At 40.8% G+C, this 26715-nt stretch overlaps 1 protein-coding gene across 2 annotated transcripts; it reads right to left on the bottom strand.

Moving 5' to 3' along the window:
- Nucleotides 1–1312: 1312 nt before the first annotated feature.
- On the bottom strand, nucleotides 1313–26087 carry LOC149081114 (uncharacterized). Of its 2 annotated transcripts, none has more exons than XM_089237903.1 (12): nucleotides 25060–26087; nucleotides 21026–21193; nucleotides 20020–20246; nucleotides 19619–19882; nucleotides 15267–15344; nucleotides 14910–15134; nucleotides 11988–12186; nucleotides 9142–9501; nucleotides 8747–8845; nucleotides 6894–6990; nucleotides 5091–5207; nucleotides 1313–1730 (listed from the first exon to the last, which is right to left on the bottom strand). In XM_089237903.1, exons 1-12 carry the CDS (start codon nucleotides 25604–25606, stop codon nucleotides 1646–1648), a joined length of 2466 nt encoding a protein of 821 aa, XP_089094029.1. In that variant the 5' UTR covers nucleotides 25607–26087; the 3' UTR covers nucleotides 1313–1645. The 2 variants fall into 2 exon arrangements, with proteins under 2 accessions (XP_089094029.1, XP_089094030.1); XM_089237904.1 differs by lacking the exon at nucleotides 25060–26087 and adding an exon at nucleotides 22829–22948 and having other exon boundaries at nucleotides 1449–1730.
- Between the last annotated feature and the right edge of the window lie 628 nt (nucleotides 26088–26715).

The raw sequence follows: 26715 nt of genomic DNA, 5'->3' as shown, positions 1-26715 counted from the left end.
AATATATATTAATATGCAGTCAAGCCCGTTATAGCTACCCCTGTTGTAGCGCCAACCCCGCTCAGCGTCACAAATTTTCCGTGAACAAATCTTCCATATAGGGATTATAATGTAAAAAACCTGTTTTAGTGCCAATACTTTGTAATGCAAACTAGTTGCTAGTACTAGTTTTCAAAGAAAAAAAACAAAAACAGCAGGAAAAAAAACTTAGTGCTCAACTCAATGTCAAACTGTATAAATTGATCCACTCAGATTGTATGTAATCATGATGACAGAAGAATAGGTGGTTACTGCAATGAATCTCATCTACTCTTGAATGAAATATTTATTTTCTGGTATGTTGTTTGGATGTGTATGAATTCTGTCATTTTCTGAGAATTTCCACAACATTTTTTTTTTGCCCATCATTTCTTTTCTGAGAGGAGGGGATTTATCCTTTTCATGCCACTGTTATTATCGGTTAGCACAATAATAGTTTAGAGCGAATGACTTGAATAATAAAGAATGGTGTGGTTAGGGGTCTTAGAGAGCACATTGAATACCTGAAAAGGAACCAGAACAAAACCAATGTATTCAAAGAGACAGATTTATTGTTAAGGAAAGTGCTAAGTACAGCTACTTAGAATAGTCTCCACAACAGAACCTCTTCAAAAGATTTTTGCTTTTAAGTGTGAACAACTGTTGAAATGAGTCTCTTCTCATATTGATCATTTGCAGCCAAAATTAGAGTGGTGATAGCAGACGTCAATGCAACAATTTTTCCAATTGAACATGGGGTAACAAATTACTTTTTTAAATCTTATGCCAAAAAAAGTAAAGAAAAAAGATCTTAAAGTAAAACCCCGGGAGTGAAATGGAAAAACATATTTACCTTCACACAACATAACACATATTTTCTTTTATAAAGAAAAAAAGATGTAATTTTTTCCTTTGCAATGGCCTGCGACGGAAAGGAAGGAATTTTATTTTCTTCTCCCACTTTGCAATGGTATCTACAGTAATGAATTCACTTTATGGCAGTAACCAATTAGTGAAGTAAAGGGAAGGAGGATGATCCTCTAAGAATTTACTGTGTTTTAGCGGATAATGTTTGGGGGGGGGGGGGAAATATAATTAACTCTTTCGCAGTTTGTAAATTTTTGTGCATATCTAAATTTTTGTCCACTCAGAAATTTTTAAGAATACAAAATTTACGACATAAGTCACAGATAACTTATTAAAAAGTGATTTTTTTTAATGATCTTTTGAATGCCCATGCCAAATTACCTTGCCATTGACTGACGAAGATTCATTGTTAATAGAGAAACCATGGTGGAGAAGATGAGAGTTTAATTGATTGCTTGGCACTTTGAACCCGAAAATTAATGGTAAGTCACTTGGATATATGACACTGGAAGCGGAAATAATTTCAGTTCGTGCATAGAAATTGTTTAGTCTTTGAGAACACATTTTCATTACCATCATATCATTTATTACAAGTTTTCAAAAAAAAACAGGAAAAATTTAGTGTTCAACTCAATGTCAAACTGTATAAATTCATCCATTCGAATTGTATGTAATTACGATGATAGAAGAATAGGTGGTTACTGCAATGAATCCCATCTACTTTTGGATGAAATATTTATTTTCTGATTGGTCTGATCTCTCAGCTTTCCGAAAGCACCAAATTTTCTTTATCACAAATGTACTCAGTTCTGTAAAACGTTTGGAACACGGGAGCGTAATAGACTCTGAAAGAAATAAATGTAAAAAATATATAAGTATTTATCTCTGAGCAAATCTCACTGGGTGGTGAAATCGCAAACTGAAAAACAGCATATTATGAAGTATGAAGAGATTTTTGATAATTAAGATGAAATTATATTAGGATCAACTTTTTTTCAGTGATTGTAACGGTCGTTAAGTTAATTAATTGTAAGCTGTATCTGATTTTCTTATGGAAAAGTGAGGCATTTGACCAAGAGCTCCTTTATATCAAGGAAACATATTTTTTAGATATTGTACTGAGGTGAAGTCGGAAAGAAAAGTCATGTTTTTCTCTGCCGGGACTCAATTGCAGGCCCTCTTGCATACTGGGCAAGCATGCTACCATCTACACCACTGAATGAACACCAGAACTTTGCCACGACTTATCCCGTTGCCGAGATTTCTTCCAGCCCAGCTTCGTGGCAGAGTCCGGAACATTTTATTTTGAGTCAAAAAAGAAAAGAAACAAAATTTTTACAACATATTTTACCCCAGACAATTGGATACTGTCGCGATTAACAAATTTTGTGGTGATTACAGACGAGACGGGGTTGGGAGTTCGAGAAAAGTTCCGGGGTTTTGGTTAAGGAGTATGAATGTAAATATATTAGAATGAAGGTATATTTTAGAAGCAATTGGAGGGGGCCCATGCCATCTCATCTGTTATCGTACACTTGTCATGTTATATACATTTACCAGAAGTGTCTTAACAAACTTTTCTTCCTCAACCGCAACCTTAAACGGTCCACTCTGGATATCAGACTACTCTGTTACCAAACTTATATCTCCCCCGTTCTTTCTTACGCCGCTAAAATCTGGGGCCCCCTACACCTCCAGTAATATAAACAAACTCGAATCAATCTAAAATAAATCCACCCGATTTGCTCACGACTGCTGGTCATCTTTCGTTTCTGTGTCCGAACTTCGTCTCCTCCCTCTCTCTATTCGTCTCATTTCTCGATTAACATAGTTATATAAAATTTTCCATGGTCAATTCAACATAGATACTTCGGTATCTTAGTCAAACCATCCTACATCTCTCGAAGACTCGACCATTCCCTTAAAATAAAACCTATTTTTGCTTCCACTGTGTGCGTGTGTGACTGCTTTGAATACAGCTTCTTTCCTCATACCATTGGTAAATGGAACAAACTCCCAAGCTCTAGTGTCGAATCCCCCACTATCACTAGTTTTCTGTGCAATATCAAACAATATTTTTGTCGTTTTCAATCGCATCCTCTTGTATAGGCCCCAGGGCCAACTATATTGTATAAATAAATAAAAATACGTACATAAGATGCAACAAACAAACAAAATGAGAATCTTATTGTATAATATAGAATATATTCATCGGAGTGGGTCATCTCGCTTAATTCGTTGTTGGTCCAGCTACACCACTGGAGACACGACCCTGCCTTCCTTATTTCACGAACTGTGGCGTGAGGCGCTAAAGTAAAGGCATTAGCAGTCTCTCTTAACTTCAGAAAATGGCCCTTAGGTGGGACGGTAGAGAGAAAAAGAGACAGACAGCTTTTTTTCTCAGCCCAAGATATAAGGAACACAGATATTGTCCGCATAATATCCAGAAAATATCTGTTTTCCTGATATCTTTGGGCTGAGAAAAAACTCTCTCTCTCTCTCTCTCTACCGTCCCAGCTAGGGGCCATTTGCTGAAGTTAAGAGGCTATTAATGCCTCTCATGGGCGGAGATACGGGGGATGGGGCATCGCCCCCCCAGAGGCAAACGTGGAGTCGACTGATCTAATGTATAGATGAATTGACATCATCATCATCGTGCCCCCCCCAGACTTCCAAGTCAATCCCCGCCTATGATGCCTCTACTTCAGTGCCTCACGGCACAGTGCGTGAATTTCACGCACCACTCCAGTGGTGTAGATAGTAGCATGCTTTGTCCGGTATGCAAGAAGACCTGGGCTCGAGTCCTGGCGGAGACAAGATGACTTTTCTTTCCGAGTTCACCTCGGCATAACATCCAGAAAATATTTATTTAATTGATATCTTGGGCTGTTCAGCTGAGAAAAAGCCATTTGTCTATCTCTCTCTAGCCCCTCTGTAATTTGGTGGTGGTGGTGGGGGGAATTTTAAAACATATACAGTGTTTGTTGATTAATAGACAGTCTTTGATCTTATTGGGGGTCCATCAATGCTAAACACAGAGCCTCGTCGAAAGTCAAAGTTGGGCTCTCTCTGCAAGCATTTATAGTAGCATTTTTAATTTGATGTTTGATCATCAAACATCAGTTACGCCATTCGTCACGGTATAGGGCATTTGATACTATCCGGCCGACGTCGTAATCGGGGAAGGTGGAATCGCGTACGCAAGATTTTCTGAAGCAGGTGTAATTTTTCTTTTTTCCTCTGGAAAGGGTGGGGGTTCATTTTTGACGTGAGTACGTCTTTTAAATCATCTGATGATAACTGGGTGCATTCGAAGAAAGTTGCGTATCGAAATCATTTAAGCGCTCATACCTCAGGAAGTATTCAGTTTATCAGAGTGTGTTTGATGTATGCGGGTAGATCTCGTAGAGAGAAATCCAATAATACTGCTCTGGTTTTAATACCTCTTCTCCTCTGGGCACCAGACCCGCAGCCCGCTTTTGAAACGAAATTGTTTTACGCTATATTTCGAGAGGTTCGCTACGAAAATATACGAAAATGGTCTCGTCTGTTAGATATTTCAGACAAATACGATAATATCATTCTAATGTCAATACCTCTTCCGGTCTGGGCTCCAGGCCCGTGGCCCGCATTCGTAACAAAATTGTTTTATGCTGTATCTCAAGAACTGAACAATTCAAATAGACAACATTGGTATTGTATATTAGATATTTTAAAGAAAAATCTGTTGAGAGATGATTTATAAATTTCATTAAGTCAGTACCAACCACGTGGTTCAAGGCATAAAGAACACATTCACGTCAAAGCTCATCTTATTATATTTCCATTATTGCTGCATTTTGCGAGAACGTTTATGATGTTTTGAACAATGACAATTCGTTGAACGTTAAAGAAGAATTCAAATGAATTACTGTAAAGGGGCCGTTCAAGTATTACGTCATCATCGATGGGGGGGGGAGAGGGGGTTTCCGATTTGCTGACTTTTGATGACAAGGGGGGGAAGGGGGGTTTGGATAATGCTTACGTCATCAACCACCCTTTATGAAAATATAAGTTAGGATTCAGAGGGGCAGAGCTGATGACGAAATTTTGCTGACGGGGAGGGGGGGGGGTAAAAATGGCCGAAAATTTGCTTACGTAATACTTGAACGGCCCCATATGTATATGCCACAGTGTAGATTAAAGAAAAATATATTTATTCTCACTTTTTTCGAGAGCATTTTTTCCATCCCCACGCACCGCATGGAAATTTCTCTTCTTTGACAATTTTTTTCTTGAAGCTTTTTTCATATGGCCTCTTCACTGCAACGAAGTTGCACTTCCTTTCGAAACAAATTCAGAAGTTAATATATACACACACCCCGTATTCTGAGCGCTGTTTCTAAAATATAATTTGAAAAGAGCACGTAAAGTTATCATAAAAAAGAACAGTGTTCCAAAGTGGGCAATATCGTCCCGGGGGGGGGGGGGGGGGGAATGCGGACCCCAGAGATAGTCCGCAGAGCAGGCAGACTTGGTAACTAAATTCCAACTAAACGACATATCATTTAATTATTGTTGTTGATATAAATAAGTACAGTAATACCCTTATGATTTAAAATAGAAAATTAAATCTCCGTTCTCACACACACACAGGATCATGTGACCCCTACAACGATAGGGCTGACACAGCTCAAGCCTGGTGACCAAATGTGATTATTTTTGTTTCTTCACACTTTAAATTCACTCTAGTGGGTACCCGTCAAAGATCCCAGCCCAGGGGCGTACGCAGGGTCGACCTTTGGAGGGGCACAAAAGGATTGCGGTGGGGCAGAAAAATTTCCTTTCCGAGAAGTTTTTAGTTACCACCCTTCAAGAAGCATTTAAATTAACAAAAATTGGTTAATATAGCATATAAAGATATAATTTTTTCCGCCGAAATATTAATTTTTTTTCCCCTAATTTTTGGTCAGCTTGGGGGAGGGGCAAGAATTTCCTGAGTACCCCTCTATGTACGCCTCAGGGGGAGGAAATGTTTATGGTAATCACATCTCAACGAGAGAAATTGCGGTCGTAAATACGGGATATACAGTATTTGTAGCCAGAACTGCAATTTATGATGAAATTGCTAATTATTGCTGAAATTACTGACATAGAAGTCAAGAGCTGCTGCAAACCACAGTAAGCAAGAATTTATTTAGGTACAAAAATAGTCATCATGACTAGGGTGACCATATTCCATTCTGAAAAATATGAAAATTAGGAGTTCAAATATGGAACATCGGCCATTGTCACTAAAAACGTTGAGATAAATCAGCAAAATTGTCAATTGTGTGTGTGTTGCTGAAAAATTATTGATCAGTGGATGATGAAGAACTACTGAAAATCGCAGAGAATTGAACTTTAAAAAAACTAAACGAGACATACATATTCAGATAAGTATTGATATTTAGTCATTTTTTTAATTTGTAAGAGTGATGAAAATATCTTCATTCACAATTTTAGTAAAGATTGCAAATTCAAGTATATACTTCGTTGAAAAGAAACGGGGCAGGTGTATAAAGAAGTGAGTACTTTATTTTCCAGAATTTAAATGTCCCGCATTTTTAGGATATATGGTCATACCACTTATGCTGTAAGTTAGTGGTTCATCGAATTGTTTTAGACATTTTACTGGCCCTTGGATTAAGAAAAGGTGGTCTAGCACTTCAACCTTTTTTACAGCTGCGGACCGGCGTAAATGCGAAAAATAATTTGCTGAAGGAAAGCTGAATAGCTGAAGAAGGAACGACAAAGTCCGAGAGAGGGTGGGGGCAAGACCGCAACTAAGGGCGAGAGGAGCAGGTGGGCGGGTCTGATGCCCCTGGCGCTAGACCAGAAGGGGCGCCAAAATGCCGGTTTGTCTCTGATGATAAATTATCTTATTATTGGGATGGGGGAGGGGGGGGGGCTGCAACCAACATGGCCCGGAGTTTTTCAACATGTTCTTGTTGAACAGTTAAAGTCAGAGAAAAAAAATTCGTGCATACCTGAATTCACAACGTACACCATAGAAGCCTGGCAAACATAAGCATCGTCCATGTTGAGCGCAAATTCCGCCGTTCTCGCACAGGCCATCGCAAGCAGCTGCGGATGCAAACACTATCAATACCAGTGTATGAGATACGTAATGACAGTCATAAATTTATCCGGAAAAAAACCTGCTCAACAAGAAAATTGATAAATGAAAACTGTGTACGAGAATATTCAAAGGAAACATTTCCGAGTTGGTCATTGGCTATGGTGATTAGACTTGTATTAACGTATGAGCACAGCCTTGGGGCCTTTGGTGCTCGTGGAGCTTCGTGATAATTGGTCTCTTGGATTGTAATTAACATCGATTGGGTCAGGATTGTGAGATCTGAGTACATTGTTTTACCCTGGTGCGAACGATGCTAATTATAGTTTAATGTAGAGTTATATATACCAGATTCGAAAACTGGGAAAGGAGGACGCCTGCACACGAACCTTCAGTGACGTCGCTTATACCAATTTCCCCAATAGATGGCGCCACTATTCCGACCAATAAAACCGGCTACAAAAAGAAAACGTGAAAAAGAGGACAAAAGGGCGAATTTTCCGAAACATAGGAGGACGCTTCAAATGACATCAAGAAGGAGGACATGTCGTCCTAAAGGAAAACGGTTGGTAACGCTAGTTTAATGAAAAGATGGAGGGTCACACAAATGAAAACTAGCTATAAGGTCTGTGCTACTAGCCTACTACAGTACTATTAAATATGCACCTCGTAAACATTCGTGTTAGGAATTTCTAACGATTCGGTGCATGTGTAAACTCAACAGATTTATACAGTCGAATCTTGTTATAACGAACGCCAAGAGATCGGAGGAATCACTTCGTTAAAATGAAATTTCGTTATAAAGGAAATCCATTTTACTTAGTATTGTTCCTATGTTAACTTATTTGGCGGATTAGAAAAGTGTTCGTTAAAACGAGATTTTCGCTATAACAGTATTCGTTAAAACGGGATTCAACTGTACTGTCAAAATTATGTGTGTTCTGTATTCTGCTGTGAGTGTATATGTTATGAACCTAACGTGAACTTTGTTTCGGTGTAAAGCTTGTTATAGTGCTGCCATCTACGTTTCGAACTACGAGTAAAGTGTAATGACAGAAAATTTGTACCGTTGTAGGCTTGGTGCTCTGCGCGGCGAGACAATTTTTTTTTTAACGTGGAGATCAATGTAACCTCAATTTTGTGTCTTCTCGCCCGCTGGTGGTATTTCGGTGTTAATTAGTGCTCCGGAAGTCGCATAGCTCCTACTATGGCCCAAACCCTCTGGGTAACCAGCATATATCCTATATGGGGACAGAGAGGGGGGTCACGGTTGGTTTCGGGTCCTCGCGATACGAATCCGTCGCCATGACCACATTCCAGCTGTCACTTGTCTTCAGTATCGGAAATGAGAGTTGCAGATACCTGAATTTCCATGTTAGGTGAGTATAGTGTTGAAAGTCTGTTGTAGGGGTGATCACATGATTGCCTATCTCGACCACATTTGCGGCATGTCGACATGGGATTGTTTTCTACGATGTCACGGCTATTCTGTGTCATGGGAGTGGATTGTGCTGGAGGATTTGACCTCATTGGGGACTTTATTAAACCAAACGCGCCCCCACGTTAATATTCCTGAGGAACTTCTATCGTATGGAGGACGCTCTGGATAGCAAAAAAAAAGGTCCTCCTTGGGAACCGTGAGACCAATTACAAAATAAGCGTAAAATCTAGGAATCAAGCTGGTGGCTTGTCCTAGAGCTTAGAATTACCTAATCTACAGAGAGAAAGACAGAGAGAAAACCGCGCATATCGATTTCCGCTCACCTTTTTCACAATATTTTCCGTAGAATCCTTTCTTGCAGATACACCTTCTTACAAAAGTAGAGCAGGTTCCTCCATTTTGACAATTTGGTTTGCAGTTTGCTGTTAGAAGGTAAAGATAACATAAGACAATATTATGCCAAAAATTTATGAAAATGGACCGTCCTGCCCCTCAAGAAGGGGGGAATACGGCTGATAGGACTAGTCGGGAGGAACGAAAGTCGTCCTTATATATTTTTTAATTTTTTACTCTTAAATTTCCTGAAAAAATGAAAATAGGGAAGACCCAGTAAAAGTCTTGGCCTGGAGGGTCCTCCATAATGTACTTTTTCTGCTTCATATAAGATGCATTTTTCCTGAAGTTCATTATAAGTTGTGATCAGATAAAAATTACTTACCAGAGTCCGTCTTCAGTGACTGATGTTTAGAAAATCTGTGATATTCGGTGCCAGTTCTTGGCGTCGCAGTAGCTCGCGAGCCACCTATCCTGGCCCAGGAGCTTCTCCAAGAAGGGAGCGGCTTACTATCATCTTTTCTTATAAACTTCTTTCGAGTCACTTTTGGTTTCGCCGTAGTGGTTGGAGGTGGGCAAGCCACTTTGAGGCAAGGTTCGCTCTGCTTTTGCTGCGGTTGAGCTGTCGTGCAAGTGTCGTCGTCGTCGTTGGCGAACACTGTGCAGGGCGTGATGAGGGTGCGGCTGCGGACGCCCCAGTCGCATGTCCGACTGCATTCCGACCAATCGGTCCACTCTGGGACAGCTGGAAAAAAAAAAATGTTGCTATTTTTTTATTGCGTTGAGGAGAATGACCAAAATAGAATCGCTCGACGTACAAAATCTGATGAGCATCTGAGCGGGGCTCTCTGTGGCGAGAATGATTAGCATGGTTCCATGGGCATCTTAGTGAGATCCGAAATGTCTGAAATTTGAAGACCCCTGCTCTATTGTATTGTATTGAATGTGCCCGATTTCCACATGGGCAAGTGAGAGATCAACCAACCCCGAATTGGAATAATGGACCTATACAGGGTGAACGTGACTTGTTCTGAAAACGAAAGGGGGTGATAGATGAGCCCAAGTGGAACATGAAACACCCTGTCCTATCTCGAACCGTTTTCGAGTTGTAGGGGGATATTCGATTATGGAGGGGATGTGTCAAATCTGACAGAAAACCCAAATTTATAAAGTCTCTGCTAGACCTGCACGACTAACTAAGCTCATATTTAAAAAGAGCAGAAAAAATCCTATCAGCTGACACTATTTCCATCAAAATATCTGGATTTACTCGTAAGCTACAGGCGCTGAAAGATTCGCGAAGTTCGAAATCGAATTGTCGACAAAATTTTTAATCCCCAATTCCGCACTTTCCCAGCTACAATTATACAAATTGACCGTAAACTTGTCCACTGCACCAGCTTTCGAAAGAGTGTACAATAAACCATATCGGTGTTCTAGTTTTGGAAACATTTAGCCTTTTGTTTGCAATAGCCTACATCCATAAAATCGGCGTTCGTCGAAGTAGGCATTCGACGAAAATTGTGAATTGGCTGTTACAGATTTTGGTGACAGTTTGATTTTGTAGAAGAAATCCTATTAGGAGTCATAATACATGTGTGTTATAATAATGTGTGCTTTGTCTAGGGCACCCCCTTAAAATTAAAGTCTGGAACTGAGTACTCTCGATAAGAAAGCAGTGTAAGGAGAGGTCTAAGGTACATTTTGCGCCTTTTATTCGGCGGTCAGGCCATCTTAAAAGCATCGTGCCACAACTGCCACCCCCCCCCCCCGGGCAGAATGACTTTTCAGAGGCCCTCCACCTGGTTAAAAATGCCAGCCCTACCTACAAATTTACATGCTTAATCAATAATTCTCTCATTTTCACGAGGCCTCCGGGCCCCATGCGTTAGGACAGCACTGCTCGACGGTGATTTTTCACTTTCAAGCAGGGATGTCGTCGGAAGCTAGAACCCCCCTCCCGCCCTTAGCGTCAAAGGTGGAGTCGACTGATCTAAAGTATATACATGAATTGACATCATCATCATCGCCCCCCCCCCCCAGACTTTCAAGTCTATCTCCGCTTATGGAGTAGGGGATTAGTGGGGTTGTCTCAACGTATGGGCTCACCCGGGCATATCCCGTAGGCCTCGAGTCCATAAGGGTCCTGATGGCAATGAGAGCTGATACAGTTTATGGGATTTTCGAAAGTAAGTACACATACACAGTATGTATATTGCAAGCAGATAGGGCAGTGGGCTGGTGTCGGCTCAACGTATGGGCTCATCCAGGCATATCCTGTTGGCCTCGGATCCATAGGGGTTCTGATGGCAGTGAGAGAGGATGCAGTAAAATGAATTCGAAAGTAAGCACGCATGCACGCACAGTATGTAGGTTTTAGGTTGATACTTCGAGTCATGTAAGTGTTCTGAAACAGTGAGGTTTTGGTCTGGATAAAAGAATCGGTGGAACCTGTTTGACCAAGCAAAATTAGGGGGGGGGGGCAAAATTCACCTTACCCTACATTCTTTATGGCCAAGGGGGAGGGCAAAATCTCCAAAAAATCCATACTTTGTCCGCCCGACTAAGTGTTCAGTCCACATGCGTAATACATCAAATACATATATCTATTGTCAAATTGCTTCCAAGCAGGACCGCAACTGGGGGAAGCAGATAGGTCTGGTGCCCCGGGCGCTAAACTAGAGGGGTGTGCCCAATTACTCTTTTTACACTGCAAGGCGTTTACGGAAATTTCATTTCCGACATTTCGGCTGCCTTGACTGTGGAAAAGACTACCAAATAAGTGGGCGAATGACAGTATGAGTGACCAAGTCATACGTCACTCACTCGGTCACTCATGCTGTCATTTAGTTGACCAGTCATCCAATCACTCACTCACTTGGTTGCTCATACGCTCGGGGCAAGGCGAAATGTCGGAGACGAAACATCGTGGGAAAAATTTCCAGGATCCGGAACTTTCAGGAACCCTCAGACAAAGAGGCGAGGAGGTGAAATGATAATGACAAGTTTCAGTGATTTTAATGAAATTTTCTACGTTCTGAACTCATTAAAGATTGTCTGGAATTTTTATTTAATTTCTCCATCATTTGGATGTCTCAGTCATCCTTTTTTCTCACTGTCGTTTCCCAAAAAGAAAAACTCCCTCAACAGGTTGTAATTACTCATTGCTCGAGTGTTTAGTTTGTAACAGTTTTACCCTCTGTATTCATTATCATTATGATGCAGAAATACCTTTGGTCGGTGATGCGGATCCTGAACCTGTTTCCTCCTCTTCTTCTTCGTCCTCGTCTTCATCATCATAGTCTTCTTCATCATCATCTTCTTCTCGGTCGACGTCATCAGGTATTTTATTGTGAAGGAAATTGTTCAAGTCGTTGTTGTCCTCGATATCATCGTCTTTTTCGGGACTCTCCGACAACAGCAGAACGGCCTGTGCAAAGAAACAGCAAATAAATTATGAATGCTTTTTCGGTGCGCCATCCTGTGGGCAAGACGAGTATTCCATAGGGTATCTGTTGGAAAAGTAGCAACACCCTCCCCAGCAACATGAAATCCATCCACCCCACCTGAATCAAACATGAGAACACTTTTTCAAAGTATAGGGGGGGGGGATGAAAATATAATTATAGTAAACACAAAATAATGTAAAAAAATTAAACACATCTGTGGTAAGCACAATGCATGAAATTAAATGAGTCGATTGATCCACGTCGTACTCACCTGGTTCCACTGTGCCTTAACTAAACACGCTCGGTCAGGCCAACCGGGGTAACTATGCATTTTGGCGCATAAAGAGGATTCTTTAGCAGAGGCGCTGACAGAAGAAAGCATTGGGGAAGGGGCCTTAAAGTTGCTAGTTGCCCCGTAAATACGGGACTCCTGAGGTGACACAGAGGGTGGAGGGGATGCGTTCATTATATATTTATGAATGGGGCGGGGGGGGGCACAAATTCTATTGGGAGAGATAGCTTAAGTATAGTTTTATCTTACCAATCTTATACAAATACAAAATGTAATACAATATACAAATACAAACATAAGCTAAACAAAGACAACGACGCAAAATACACACATATATTACATGCACTGTGTAGCCCCAAGGAACGGTAAGATCCTTCCAGCGGGCCTATACGATTTTTATTATTGATTTTTTTTCCCCCTTCAGTAACAGCTCTTTTATGTATTAGATGTATTTTACTATATAATTTTAACATGCATTGGACAATAATTGATTTAAAATCACTGCATTAATATCTGTGTTTTTGATCATTTTAAAGATATTGTATATATTCTGTGTTTCTCTATTACTATTTGTGTGATTATTAGAGTAGAGGAAGTTCCTTATTTTTGGAGCGATGTAGAGCAAAAACTTTTTTGAAATGATGTTTGTTCTATTACTTTTAGGCACTTGATAAATATTTCTATATCTATTCGAGGTTCTATTTTCATTTTTTACCAAGCATTCTTCATTTCTGATGATAAATTTATAAATTCTGTACGTGTAATTCTGTCTCAGTGTTCGATTTTGTGGCACTGAATGTTTTTTGTTATCTATTGGAATTATTTAATTTCCTTAATTTATTGCAAAGATTGTCTATATTGCGTATGTCTTCATAATGCGCTCCTCCCCAAACGCATATTCCGTAATTTATATTTGAGTGAACCCCCATGCATAGAAGACATCTTTTAAGAAGTTATTATCAACCATGTATTTAAATTTATAAAGGACTCCCGAATACATTCTGCATTTTTTTAGTGCTTCCGGGTTACGGCACCATTTGCTCTTTCGTAAAGTTGAATGAACAGTTAAAAGGTGGATTCTCGCGTGTCCCCGAGCACTTGAAAATAATAGGAGGAAAATTTTCCTAACTTTCTGTGTGTGATTTTACTTTATTATTATACAGGCGAGAAATAACGTTGCTATCTATCAAATGAGCGTAAAACTATATGTTTTTGGACTGAAATTGGTTGTTGGTTTTGAACAGGTCAAAATGAAAATGATCAAAATGGAAATGAACAATATATATGGTATGATACCGCACGTTTTTTATTTTTATGCTACACACCGGTATAACATTTTATTCGCTATAATTTCGGCTGTTATGTTTTTAAACACGTGGCAGAACTCTATGCTATTTGGTAAGCTGAATATGCAGTGCATAGTTAGAGCCAACGGATATTTTGCAAACTTTTTAATTCCTTGTAGTTCTGGCGTAGCGATAATATTATGCTCTATTATTATACACGAGAGAAGAATCGTTACGCTAGTACTCCTACTGTCACCTGTCGAATCAAAATGAAACTATCTGTAGTAATTCTTGAAATTAAATTGGTTGCTCGTTTGAAATCAATATTAATACTCGACCACGCATGCACCTCGACCATATCCCTCAGCGGAACTTCTAACGAATTGGTGATGTTGGAGTGCGTGTTGTGAACCTAACGTAAAGTTTGTTTCGGTGTAATGCTTGTTATGTGTAGTGCTGCCATCTGCCATCTATTTTTCGGACTGTGAATAAAGTGTAATGATTGAGCAATTGTATCGTTATGGGTGTGTTGCTCTCGCTCTGTGGTGAGACTTTTTAACGGGGAGATCGGCTCGCATTCGCTCCTCGAAGTTCGGAACCCCAGAAAACCGACTTCAGCCGACCACCGCTGTGGCGAAGGTGCGGTTTGAACTAGCATCTCCTAGAAATAGAAGTCCTCCGCACGGGTTGCCAAGTTCATCTGTAATGTCATTAAAAGACTACCTAACAAGTTTGCCATATTTTGAACCACGCCATCCTATTTCATTTCTTCTTATTTTGGCGTAGAATATTCCTGGTTGGCTCGCAATTGCCACAGGGTGATTGCATGTGGGGCATAGAAGCCACCAATTCTGAGCCCGCACAACGATGATACCGGCAAGAGCAGGGAATCTTTCCCCCGAATATTCTGAGGGAAAATGGACTACTTGCTGCTGACGTCACGAGCAGCGTTTTGAGGCCTTCTATCTCTAGGAGGTCGTGTTTGAACCCGGGTCTGCGTGATGCGAGTCCGTTCGTTTGAAACTCGTTTGCAGCAAATTGAACAATGGATGTTATAAGACCTACTAAACCACACATGCTCTCTATACTTTTACTTTAGCCGCATAACTTTTTTCTGTATACGCACCTTTTTGATGTCTGGACTTTGTTTTTCTTCTTCTTCATCGACATCGTCGTATTCGTCGTCGTAGAAGCTGCCGCTGCCGTCGTCGTCGTTGTTGAAAGCGAAGTCTTCGTCGTCCAGTTTCGTCGACATCGACGTAGTGATCCCCGTTGTCTGCTTTGGGAGGACGACGCGCTTGTCCATACCGACGTCGAATGATTCGGATGGCGACATGCTAGCTGCATGCTCCTGTTACATAATAGAAATCGATTTTTTTGGAAGCAGTATCATCAGATGAAGGGGAAAAAATCAATTACTGATAATTACCCAATTAATTAAATATTATTAAAATTTAAAGAAAAGAAAATTAAGATGTTTTACCATAGGTTGTTCGAAGACGCTGCATTGCTCGGCTGCCGCACTCGGTGCCTCTGCGAACAGTATTTGTTCGACTTCACCCTAAACATAAGACGAATGGATATATAAAGATGAGAGTCGGTTATTAGTGTCTCGTGTAATCATGATCTGTTATATGTTTCGAGGTCGAGCGAATGAACCACACATTGAGATGGATTTTTTCAGAAGAACGGGGAAAAGTATGGCCGAAAGGATGATGTGACCAAATCGAACAAAGCCGGAAAGAATTTGTGTTCGTTACAAAAAAAAAGTTGCCCAAGACTTTACTTGAGGCGGTATAAAAATAATACTGTCCGGCGTCTTGTATGTGTGAAGCATATTTACACTTTTTACATTGAATGCCGAAAAGGGGAGGAAATTTGGGATCCCATGATCGGTCGCAGTGAGTGAAAAACGTCACACACAAAACATCACCTTTGGTGGAGTTCTTTTCGATGTTTGCACAAGGCAGAATTGGTGGTTTTGCTAGATTTCTCCCCTCTTCTCAGTTAACGTATGAAGGGTTTTTGATCCTTTTCGACCCGTGACCCTGTCTCCGGGTTCCGTTATTACCCCCGTGCCTTTCAGTAGGTCCCAAAATCCTGGATGGAAGTACTCGATCCTGCCATAGGCGGAGATAGACTTGGAAGTCTGGGGGGGGGGGGCCCCCACGATGATGATGATGTTGATGTCTTATTTTATCTTATTTATCCCCCCCTTATCTCCGCCCATGTCTCCTGCTCATGAAAACGCTTGATTATTTCTTAACTCTGCTAGAAACAGTGCAATCTTAACGCTTGTGCTCACCCGAGAGCTTTATTTCATCCTATACCTAGGATTTTAACATTGGGTTACGCTAAGATCACAATTACGTCACTAAAAAGCGAGGCAAGCTATGGTTTTTGTTTATGACTTAAGCGCCATCTCGGTTGGCGCTCAAAAATATGTTCAAAATGAAATCACATGGTATTGCGAGTTTTTTTTTAGCATCAGTTGTTTTGAATAAAAGAATTCTCTAAACCCAAACTGATTTTGCATACTGTAAACAACGTAAAAATGCGCAGATATAACGTAAAAATGGGCAAATAAAAAATATTTAGTGATTGTTTGGAGCAGCGGTTCTCAACCGGTGCTCCGCGGAGCCTTTGGGGCTCCGTGTGCACTTCTTAGGGGCTCCGCGGTGACTTAAGGAAAATAAAATAAATAAATAAATTTGATAGATATATATAAAATGAAAAAAAGAGGCCTACAGGGTTCCACCATAGAAATTATATACAAAAAGGGCTCCTCGAGTCAAACAGGGCTCCGATATAAAAGTTATGTACTGAAAAGGGCTCCGCGAGTCAAAAAAGGTTGAGAACCGCTGATCTATACTATCTAAGTTGTTCCTGAAACGCGGATGTGTATCCCTTATGAAGCGCACGTTACAAAACATCTTAGGAAAATAGCTTCCATAGAGTAACATGGCTAGAGAATCCATTCAAATGTCATTTCCCACGTTCTTTTTTTTTTTGCGAGGACATTGCACATTCGTAATTCTGGCATGACGTAGCCGATATATTGGTTATTGTACAAGCAGAATTTGATAAAATTACGTTACAAAACAAATTACAGTATGATACATGGTAATTAGCTCAGCTGAATAAAGGCATTCTTTAGTTTTGACATATTTTTTAATAAAAATTTCTTATTTGTAAGTTTTTATTTTGGAGAATCTCTCATGACCCCCAACCTCGCACCTCGGTTCATTGACACGACCCACGGTTTGCGCACCACTGTGATTCGCTCTTACCATAGTTGAATAACAATGTTTTTCAACAAACGAATTACTTTCTCGCTCATTATTGATCAACGGAATCTCTTAAAAATACATTTTGGAGGTGTTGAAACGTCTGTTGAAAATCATTCGTGTTGGAGATTCCATTCCGGTAAGACGTGTTTGCGTCTAACCTCGAAGGAAGGCCTCTGTATGAGGCTTAATATAGATTCAGGTAAGAATCACAGTTTTTAGGGTTTCGGTCGTGGGCATTGACACGGTTAGGTAGCTCTGGGAAGGGTTCCCAATGTCTTCGTTTGATGTTTTTGTGGTTCGTTGTTCTTTCTCCCCTGTTAGTTTGGCTTAGCTCTGTGGACCAGAGAGGTACCGAGCATCGTGACCCCCGGCAGTTTGAGTGAGCGAACCCTTTGCGTTCGTCCTCTCTGCATTTGGAGGTCAGTTGCTCAGCCACTTACACTGAACATCGTCGTGGCAATGGTATCACTGGCTCGTTGTTTCGAGTCACTGTGCCAATGGTGCCGGGTTTTGAGGTGGTGGGCTAAGGGTTCACAGAGCTGAGCAGAAACCGTTTCATTCAAGACTACTGCAGTCAAACGTAGGTATGTACACTAAACCACTGTGGTGGTCGAATGCGAGAACCCGGGTTCGAACTCTACCGTCACCACAGTGGTGGTGAAGTTGGTTCATCTGAAGTTGGTTTTCTGGACAATTCAATCGCCCACCAAGGGAGCGATATTGCCCACTTTGGGAAACACTGGTTTAGAATTACCCTAAATACTCTTGTTATCGTGGTTGGCTTATTTGTTGGTTCCTTGGCTCATTGATCGAAAAAAAAGAAAACATACACGCATAAATTATGAGTAACGCCAGCGTAATGAAGAAAAATACAGTAGAACCCCTCTTTTGCGGACACCGGTGGGCAGTCCTTCCATTTTTTTTCAAAGGGGACTGGTGCTGCGTTAACTCTTCTTTATATAAGACTGGCCATGATGCATAACTACCAGATTTATCCCGTTTACCGTAATATATATGTTACGGTGAATGCGATAACTCCGGATACGCATAATCACCCACCATTTTGGTAAATTTGATAAATTTTCTTAAATTTTTCACTTTTGCCGGCGATTATGCAAAATACTGAAGCGTCGCTGGTAAATTTCGTAAATCGTACTGAATTCGTCACATTTGGCGGTTATTATGCAAAATCAACATTTCGTATCGGAAAAAATATAAATATTATGCATAATCACCGGTAGAAGTCATAAATTATTTACACTTTTGGAGACGATTGGCGAATTATGCATAATCGATTTATCACATTTACCGTAACATATATACAATACTAAAATATTTTGAATCCCTTGCCTCTTTAGCCCCGCCTCGCATTTAGTGACGTAATAGTGAACTTGCCCAATGAGCGCAAGCCACGTTAAAATCCTATGTATAAGATGGAATAACGCCACCCAGGCCCAACCCGGAAGTCGCCAGTACAGAGGAGTCCTCTTAAAAAATAGATCTGGCTGAAATTTTCGATAACAAGGATTTAATTTGGTAGGCGGACATCTCTCGTCAGGTATGGGGCCTCAGAGAAATCGATGTCTGGTGGCCTATTATCATCTTAAGACGGCCCTTTCAAGAGGCATGCTGCTCCAACTAAATACAGTCAGACCTCGTTAGTGGGCCACCCTGATGACACGTCACTCCGCTTACCGGGTAATTTTTTTGAAATCCCGATATTCCTCTATGGCAGGGGTTCTCAAATTGTGCGCCGCGGCTCTAGCTGTTCGTCAGAGGACCCCACATAAGGGAGGCTGATTAGCCTTCAGCACAAGAGCTGAGCTCTAAGAATTTCTGAAATGGCCTGAACCATTTTTTTTGAAAATTATGATTACTGGGATAGCTTTCACAGCGCAAAAAAACTGTAAAAAGTACTTCAAGCAAAATTATCATCTCTTGGGATTTCACGAAATCTCGCGATCTTGGGAAGGAAGAGAAAAAATTGCGGTAAATTAATAATTATCAAATATAACCAAACTTAAATAAATTTACAAGACAACGCATTTGAATGACGAAAAGTTGGTTTTATGCTCATGAATGCATTAATTGCCCCAATGCAATGGGGCATAGGAAGTGGCGAGACAAGGTTTACGCCTTTTATCGGATCACTCCGCTTATGGGGCCAAATTTTTTGCTCTTTTGAAGAGTGACCCATAAACAAGGTATGACTGTATTGCCAATATTGACTAGATACAAGCTCTGTTTTAGTTTTGGATAATGGTATTTATTGTAAAGAATAGAAGTGTTATAAGATATACGGAAGACTAGATGTTGTGAAGATATTTATTATTTGAGATGTTAATTTTTTTAAGGAAAAACTCATCTCTGCCTCTACCGGCAGAGATGAGTTTTTCCTTAGTCTTCTCTTAGTCTTTTTCCTTAGTTTTCTTTCTCTAGTCTTCCGTATATCTTGTATTAACAAGTGAAGAGCGACATTCATGTCAAATAGAAGTGTTGTCAGATTTTTTTAAATAGGGGAGGTGGGGGGGGGGGATATCCATACCTGAAAGACGCTAGAATCCTTGTTTCCAATGCTTCCAACAACGTAATCAGCTAGTCCAGTAAGTTTCCGCGAATCCTCGGCTATGGCAGCTGGTAATACGCCGGACGGCTTGCAGTCCAGGAAGAAAGTGACGGTGTTGCGGCGAATAGAGAATGACATCCACTGCCACGAGCCGTGCTTTAGCTTGTTCTCCTGCTTGAAGCGGACATACAACCCGTCCGGCAGAATCAAGGAAACCGTGTCTTTGCTCAGATGGACCGCGACCTTGAAGACCGAAAAAAAGCACAATAATCACAAAACAATCTATTATGAATTTCGAGATTTCTTTCGTCTGAACCTCAGAATCGTCATTTTTCTTTACTGAAAATGGTATATAAAGAGAATTTCGGTCACATATCTACCTGTATTTGACGTCCGTTCTGAAGTAGCCGGAATAGGAACCCTGAAACGGGTTCTTTTGCTGAACGAATCGCAATCATCAGGGAGAACTGAGCTGGAAATCCTGCGGCAGGAAGAGCCGCGGTCGAGTTCCAAGAGCTGTTGCTTGCGATTCGGTAAGCGGCTGGTCGACCCTCCTGATGTGGCAGAAATTGTCTCAAACCAACGATTTCCAGCACGTCTGTGAGACCTTGAGAGAAATTTAAAAAATAAGAATTGTGGAGTTATTACATATATGCCGTAATTCTTGGGCATCGGGGCCTAGGGGCCGTTCAAATATTGCAAATTTTAAGCCATTTTTGACCCCCCCCCCCGTCAGTAAAATTTCGTCATCAGCTCTGCCCCTCTGAATCCTAATTAATATTTTCATAAAGTGTGGTTGATGACGTAAGCATTATCCAAACCCCCCTCCCCCCTTGTCGATGATGACGTAATACTTGAACGGCCCCCTATCCGCAGCATCACTCATCTTTTGAGACTAAGCTTGAAGATTTGCGGCACTTTTGCACTCCCTGTGCAAGAGAAGCGGACTAAGGTTATCCAAGACCGTGGCTCTCTTTCCGCATGAATGCACCTGGGCCCCCTCAATGGCATAGAGGCCTTGTGATGTATTAAAATTCAGTTCCATGATTTCCGAGGATAAATTTCCGTACTGCTGAGCACACACTTTTAGCTAGGTAGGGGCCGCCTCAGGACGTCAATTTGCTCTGGAGCTTATGGTGCTCTTAAGGCTGCACTCCACTATGAACGCAGCCTTTAGACGGCGTTATCCATGAGATCCTAGCTATATTATACCAGTACCTAGATGAAATTGGAGGCTGGTAAGATCACACAAGTTTGGGACACAAGGAAATGAGGTGAGGAAAAGTTCTCGTATATTAAGCTCCTACGAATAGAAACTTTCCATCGAGATTCAAAGGCGACAATTTCGTTTTTCTTTTAAAAAAATGAATATCCGTAACTACGTACCTATGCAAGGAAACGTGTTACACGATCGTTGTAGGCCCAAAACCTGTGGGGAACAGTTATTGGTCCGGCCAGTGCACCGACTTTTCTTGATCTGGATGCCGCCCCCGCAACTTTTGCTGCAAGTGCTCCATTCGCTTTGGTCACTGCCAGTGGACTCCGCCGCCGAAACTGAAAAAAAAGAAAATTAATGCATTGATAAACTCAATAATCGCCATCATACTATACTACAACGAAATTTGCCCCCCCCCCCGAAATATGAGAAGATGGCCAAATCTATTGTTCTATCACCTTGGTCCCCCCTCCCCCCGAACGAAATTTCTGGCTACGCCCCTGAACTATAGTATTAAATTATAAGGAAAAAATTATTTCCGTCATTACTTCTAAATTTCCATATAATTGCTGGAGTTATTTTCCAAAAAAAATATTTTTAATTCATGAAAATTCTAAATTTTCATCAGTTCTCGGATTATTATTTTTTCATTAATTTAAAATTTTCTTCATTTCTGAATTATCATTAATTTTTGGGTTCATTTAGTGGAAAGGAATTGTGCATGTACCCTTTTTTTGCATGAATATTTTGCAACACACATCGCGGGGAGGCCAAATTAGAACTTCTCATGAAGCTCACGGGCCACCACCACGGCAGTTATACTGTGGTGCAGTGTTAAGAATAGTAACGTACCCATATTTGCAAAGAGTTAATTACAGGGGTGTCTGAACAAATGGGTCAATGGACTTCAAGTTGGATAGAAGCCCCAAATTATTGAAGCCTTCCATTCATCCTGAAACTACTGTTTATTGAGTATAAATTTTCAAAAATTCTGAAATTAGTTTTGTCGTTGTACGTAAATATGAAATCTTTTGATGAAGTATGGAAACTCATTTCTTTTATTAAGTACTAGCAAAAATACCCGCATTTCCCTGGTTTTCTTCAATTGCTGGGAGAACTGCAAAAGCTACAAACCATTATAAAAGAATAAACCGTTATTCATAATACTGACAGCGTTGAAGAAATGACAAACCATTGTAAAGGCATATACACGTCTCAAACGCATTGCTAGGGAACCACGGTAACCAAAGTAAACATTCCGTAAGTGACTGTTAGGGCCCAGGAACCATAGTTGCGTGACGGTTTTTCGCCTATTTCGGACATTTGCCTAGTTCTGATGAACTTTTAAAATAGCCTATGGTTCAATCCCGGTCCTGTTTGGTATATATATGCAAAATTTGGCGACGATCGGTCTAAAATTGCAGATTTGTAGAAAGAACAAACAAACAAACATACATACATATATGTACGTACGCACTTACACATTTATATATAAGATAAGAAATCATTTCTTTCATTAAATGTAAATTTTCATTAAATCTGAAGTAATTTCATTCTTATGTATGAATTTTGACTAATTCTTAAGAGTTTTTTTCATTAAATATAGATTTCCATAAATTTTAAAATAATTTTTTTCAATAATTTTCTGGTTGTCTTTCAATGTTGAGTAAAAGTTATTTTCTCAGAACTGACTTCGGGCCCACGGCAAAATTTAGCTCTGAGGACCACACGCGGCCTGCGGGCCATGCGTTGAAGATCTTTTGTGAAAATTTTGTATGTCTGACTGAGTGACTGAGTGACTGAGTGATACATTTTGTATGTATGAAGTTTTAGATGTATATTCCTCTCTCCCGATCACGAATAAAATCGGTTCTACACAATGTGGAGGCGTCCCACGCCCTTTTTATTATTATTTTCGCACCTGTCCCGCGTATGGTAATTTTCAATCCGAAAGAAAAATATGAATGACTAACGATAGGAATTTCGATATTGAGTAAGCATTACGGCTGCGCACCGTAACATCCTATTATGTAATTACTGTATTACAGACTCGTTACTTCTCACGCTATAATGTTTTTTTTTTTATGAACGTTCACATAAAACATATTAATTTTGATTTGTTACGCGGACTCCGAGAGCGAACAGCTGCTACTTCTTGAAAGAAGAGAAAGAAAGAAAAAATGATTTTGCGTGGGTGAAGGCAGCTGTTTTGAAACAAAGAATGCCCTCAGTAATGGCAGACAGCGTGGTGTTGAAAGTTTACCCTTGGCAGAAGGGATAAGGACAGAAATCTTAAAATAGGTCAAAACAAAGCGGCTTTTTGTTTACTCCTCGATGCCTCCTCCTTGCGTTATATGCATGTGTGTGTGTGTGAGCTCTTTCCATAAATTTAGCACTTGAAAAAAAATTCCACATAACACTATTTACACTTTCTATCGACACCAGATTTCAGGGAAGCACCACAACTTATTTACACTTATAACATAAACTTATAACATTCTCTATAAACCGTGAATCCCGCTTACAACGTTTTCCAAAAAACTATCGCGAAAAACCGTTCTAAGCGCGGGAAACGCTTAAATGGGAAATCTCGATTGAGTAGGCCTATTAATTAGTAAGAGTTGGGATCACGAAAAATGAGTCGTACTAAGCGGAGAAACGTTCTAAAGTGAGGGTGTGTGTGTGTGTGTGTGTGTGTGCTAGACAGAACATTCAACGCACAAGGAGCGGGGAAGGATAATAAATTGTCTCGCAATGGACCAACGCGCTGCCCGAAATTTACCGACGTACCCGCGTTCGTCTTCCAGGCGCAGGCACCTTCAACCCGCTACTCGCGAGCACCATGGTGATGCTCCCTGAAGTACCCCGAGTGCTCAATGCTCGTGTTCGATTTCGTGCTCACGAGTACTTGATCAACGTTCCAATTAAGCACCTTGGAAGAATTTCATTCAGGAATTGAAATCATCGTCATTACATGCATTCGAATGTTGAACGAACTTGCCGTAAGGGTGCTCTTATTTTGATGATGGTTACAGGCAGTGCTTGAAACCGGAAAAAGGTTGAAGATCTATGTCCAGGCGAGTTGTTACGGCACATTGCACTTGGCGTCCAACAAAGACATTTTATTATCTGTTCCCGTTAATTACGCGTTAAATACTCCGTCTAGCTGCCCCTTATAAGACAGTATTTACTACCGTATATAAATTTGCTATATAATACATGAAAAACCCTATCTCTGCTTATGATCGACGCCGTAATTAGGATTTTTGTGAGTGGGGAGCGAACAAGATTTTGCCGCCTCACCCACTGCAGGTTCAACGATTTTATAACGGTATTTTAGTTCCCTCCTGAAATTTGCAACCCGGGGCAGTTGCCCCCCCCCCCCTTCCAATCCCGGCTCTGCTCATTATTGGGCAAAAGTCTCAAGAGGAAAATGGCATAAACTTATCTCAAAAGGGGGTTTCACTGGTTAAATTCTTGTCAAAAGTAGAGGAGGGGTCACATATAAAAGTCTTGTCAAAAAGAGAAGAAGGGTTGTCGATATAATTCTTGTCAAAATGGGGATCGCTGACACAATTCTTGTCAAAACAGGAGTCAACGATAAACTTCTTAAACTTTCAAAAGGGGAAGAAGGTTACTGACACAATTATATCACAGTTTCAATTCTTATCAATAGAGGATTCACCGATAAAATTCTTAAATTCTTTTCAAAACGACAGAGCGTCACAGATGAAATTTTTGCTAAAAGTTGCCGTTAACATTTTTTGTCAAAAGTGGAGTTGCCGGCAAAATTCTTGTCAAAATGGGGGTTTTCCGAAATAGCTCATGTCAACAGAGGAGCCACTGATAACATTCCTGTCAAAGTGGAAGTTGCTGATACGATTCTTTTCAAAAGTGGGGTTGCCAATATAAATCTTGTCAAGGGATTCACACTCACCGATAAAATTCTTTTGTCACTTTTGTCAAAAGGGTAGAGGGACACCGATAACATCCTTGTTAAAAATGGGGTTGTCGATATAATTCTTGTCAAAAGACGGATCGCTGATATAATTCTCGCAAAAGCGTAAGTGGGGTGGGATCAGCGATAAAATTCTTTTCAATGGAGGCGTTATATTGGCATGAGTACCGAAACACGCGAAGATTAAAGAAAATTAAAAAAAGAAAAAGGAATGATGGAAACAAAATGACGGTACCAATTACTCACTTATTTGTATCAATTTCTTGACCTCTTCTTCTCTGCCCTTGGAATAAGCTTGTATGGCATCCGTGCCATCCAGAATGAGTTTCCTCGCGAACTTCGCGAACAGCAGGTACGTCTCCCCGACCCTTATGCCGTGTTTACATTGGGGTCGTGGTTCAACCGTCACGAACCCCGTCACGTTGACCAGCCTCCTATTCAGGGCGGATTCCAAGGCGGACAGCTTTCGATTCTGAAACAGACTGGCAACTTTCGGCTCGCCCTTGAACACGTTTAGCACGAGGAATTCGGCTTCGAAGGAGTACTCGTGCCGAGTGTAACCCGCGAGTACCACGTCCGACGTTCTCAATTTCTGTTCCAGTCGCTGGACCGACGACGAAGGGTCCTCTTCGTCGAAGACGCAAAACCTGACGTCACCCGAGCACGACGAAGTGCCGGCTGAAAGGAGCAACAGCAGGATGGTGATCAAGGTCTTCTCTATCATAATGATTGCTACCTTCTCGGAGGAAAGCGGTTGTTTGGGAACACGCGCTCCTCGGTATTTGGACTTCATGACCTCCTCCTCCTCCTCCTTCTGGGACTCATCTTCGCTCCCATTCGTCCCTCCTATTCGTCTTTCTACGCACCTGCAGAGAGTATATTTGTGGGAAAACAAGAACGTTACTGTCACAATCAATGCATCTTCTTGTCATTGCGTCAGTTAGCTTCTTGTCTTTACGACTCGGCAGTTGCTATTCCAATTGCGCGAATTTCATCGCAAGCTCTTCTTCGGAACAGCAAACACCCTGTTTCTGTCATCTGTATTTTTCCAATTATCACGTTAGTTTAGACGCTGCATCGCTGACGGTTTTCGATAGCCACGCTCTTCTTTTCAGAAACAGAATCAACGCCTATTAGTTGAGTAAAGGTAGGAACAAATAAGAATGGGCAATCCAGTGGTAGGTCATCGTAACGCAGTCACCTACGCTCATCTTTACTTAGGACAGATGACACACTCTCTACTCTGTTGGAGCATCAGGTGGAGGAGCTTCCTCTATTTCACGTCATGTTGCAAAAGCGCCACCATTGCCAGAGAACTGTCTTTTTTTATTCTTTTTCTTTTGCTGGTTGTGATGGAAAGAAAAATACGGTGTTGCAATTAATATAATGTGTACGTGGGCGGTGAAAAACGAATTGAGGAGAAGAAAAGGCAGTTGATATTTGGATCTCAACTTCTTGGAGCAGTTTTAATTGATGGCAATAGCGTCGCCGCTTATGTTAATGGATACACGTGTTCAGTCACATTCCTTCCGAACCAATGGGCGCACCTCTTCCAAGAATCATCTGAGCTACACACACACACATAGGAGTTGGGACTAATTTACTCCTCTTCTAATCAACGACCGTTTCAAACACTATTCCCCTCGCAACATGCGTCAACTTTTTTGGTCTTTTTCGTTTCTCCAGGGTTTCGTTACGTCGCGATGCCCAAGGGAGAGGCTGACGAGACTTTAGCCAGATCCATACATTTTTATATTTCAGTACATACAGGGTACGATGCAGCAAACTACTGTCGAATCATTTATCCTATAAAAGAGATACTTCCAATTAGAAAAAGGACCCAAATTATGAGTAGATTTAATTGGAAACCTTTTGCACTTGGAAAGCATTGAAATATCTCCA

The sequence above is a fragment of the Pholcus phalangioides genome, unplaced genomic scaffold (genome assembly GCF_987345545.1).
Source record: "Pholcus phalangioides strain wild (caught in Gottingen) unplaced genomic scaffold, Ppha-v1.0 ptg000010l_1, whole genome shotgun sequence".
Taxonomy (NCBI): Eukaryota; Metazoa; Arthropoda; class Arachnida; order Araneae; family Pholcidae; genus Pholcus; species Pholcus phalangioides.
This window is presented reverse-complemented; position numbering and strand designations above follow the sequence as displayed.

Bases quoted from the DNA above. Each gene is read 5' to 3' on its own strand.
- LOC149081114 (XM_089237903.1), bottom strand. From the start codon at position 25,606: ATGAAGTCCAAATACCGAGGAGCGCGTGTTCCCAAACAACCGCTTTCC. The intron at 21,194-25,059 runs GTGAGTAATTGG...CTTTTTTTTCAG, and splicing joins CAAGAAATTGATACAAATAA to TTTCGGCGGCGGAGTCCACT. The intron at 20,247-21,025 runs GTACGTAGTTAC...ATTTCTCTCAAG, and splicing joins TAACACGTTTCCTTGCATAG to GTCTCACAGACGTGCTGGAA.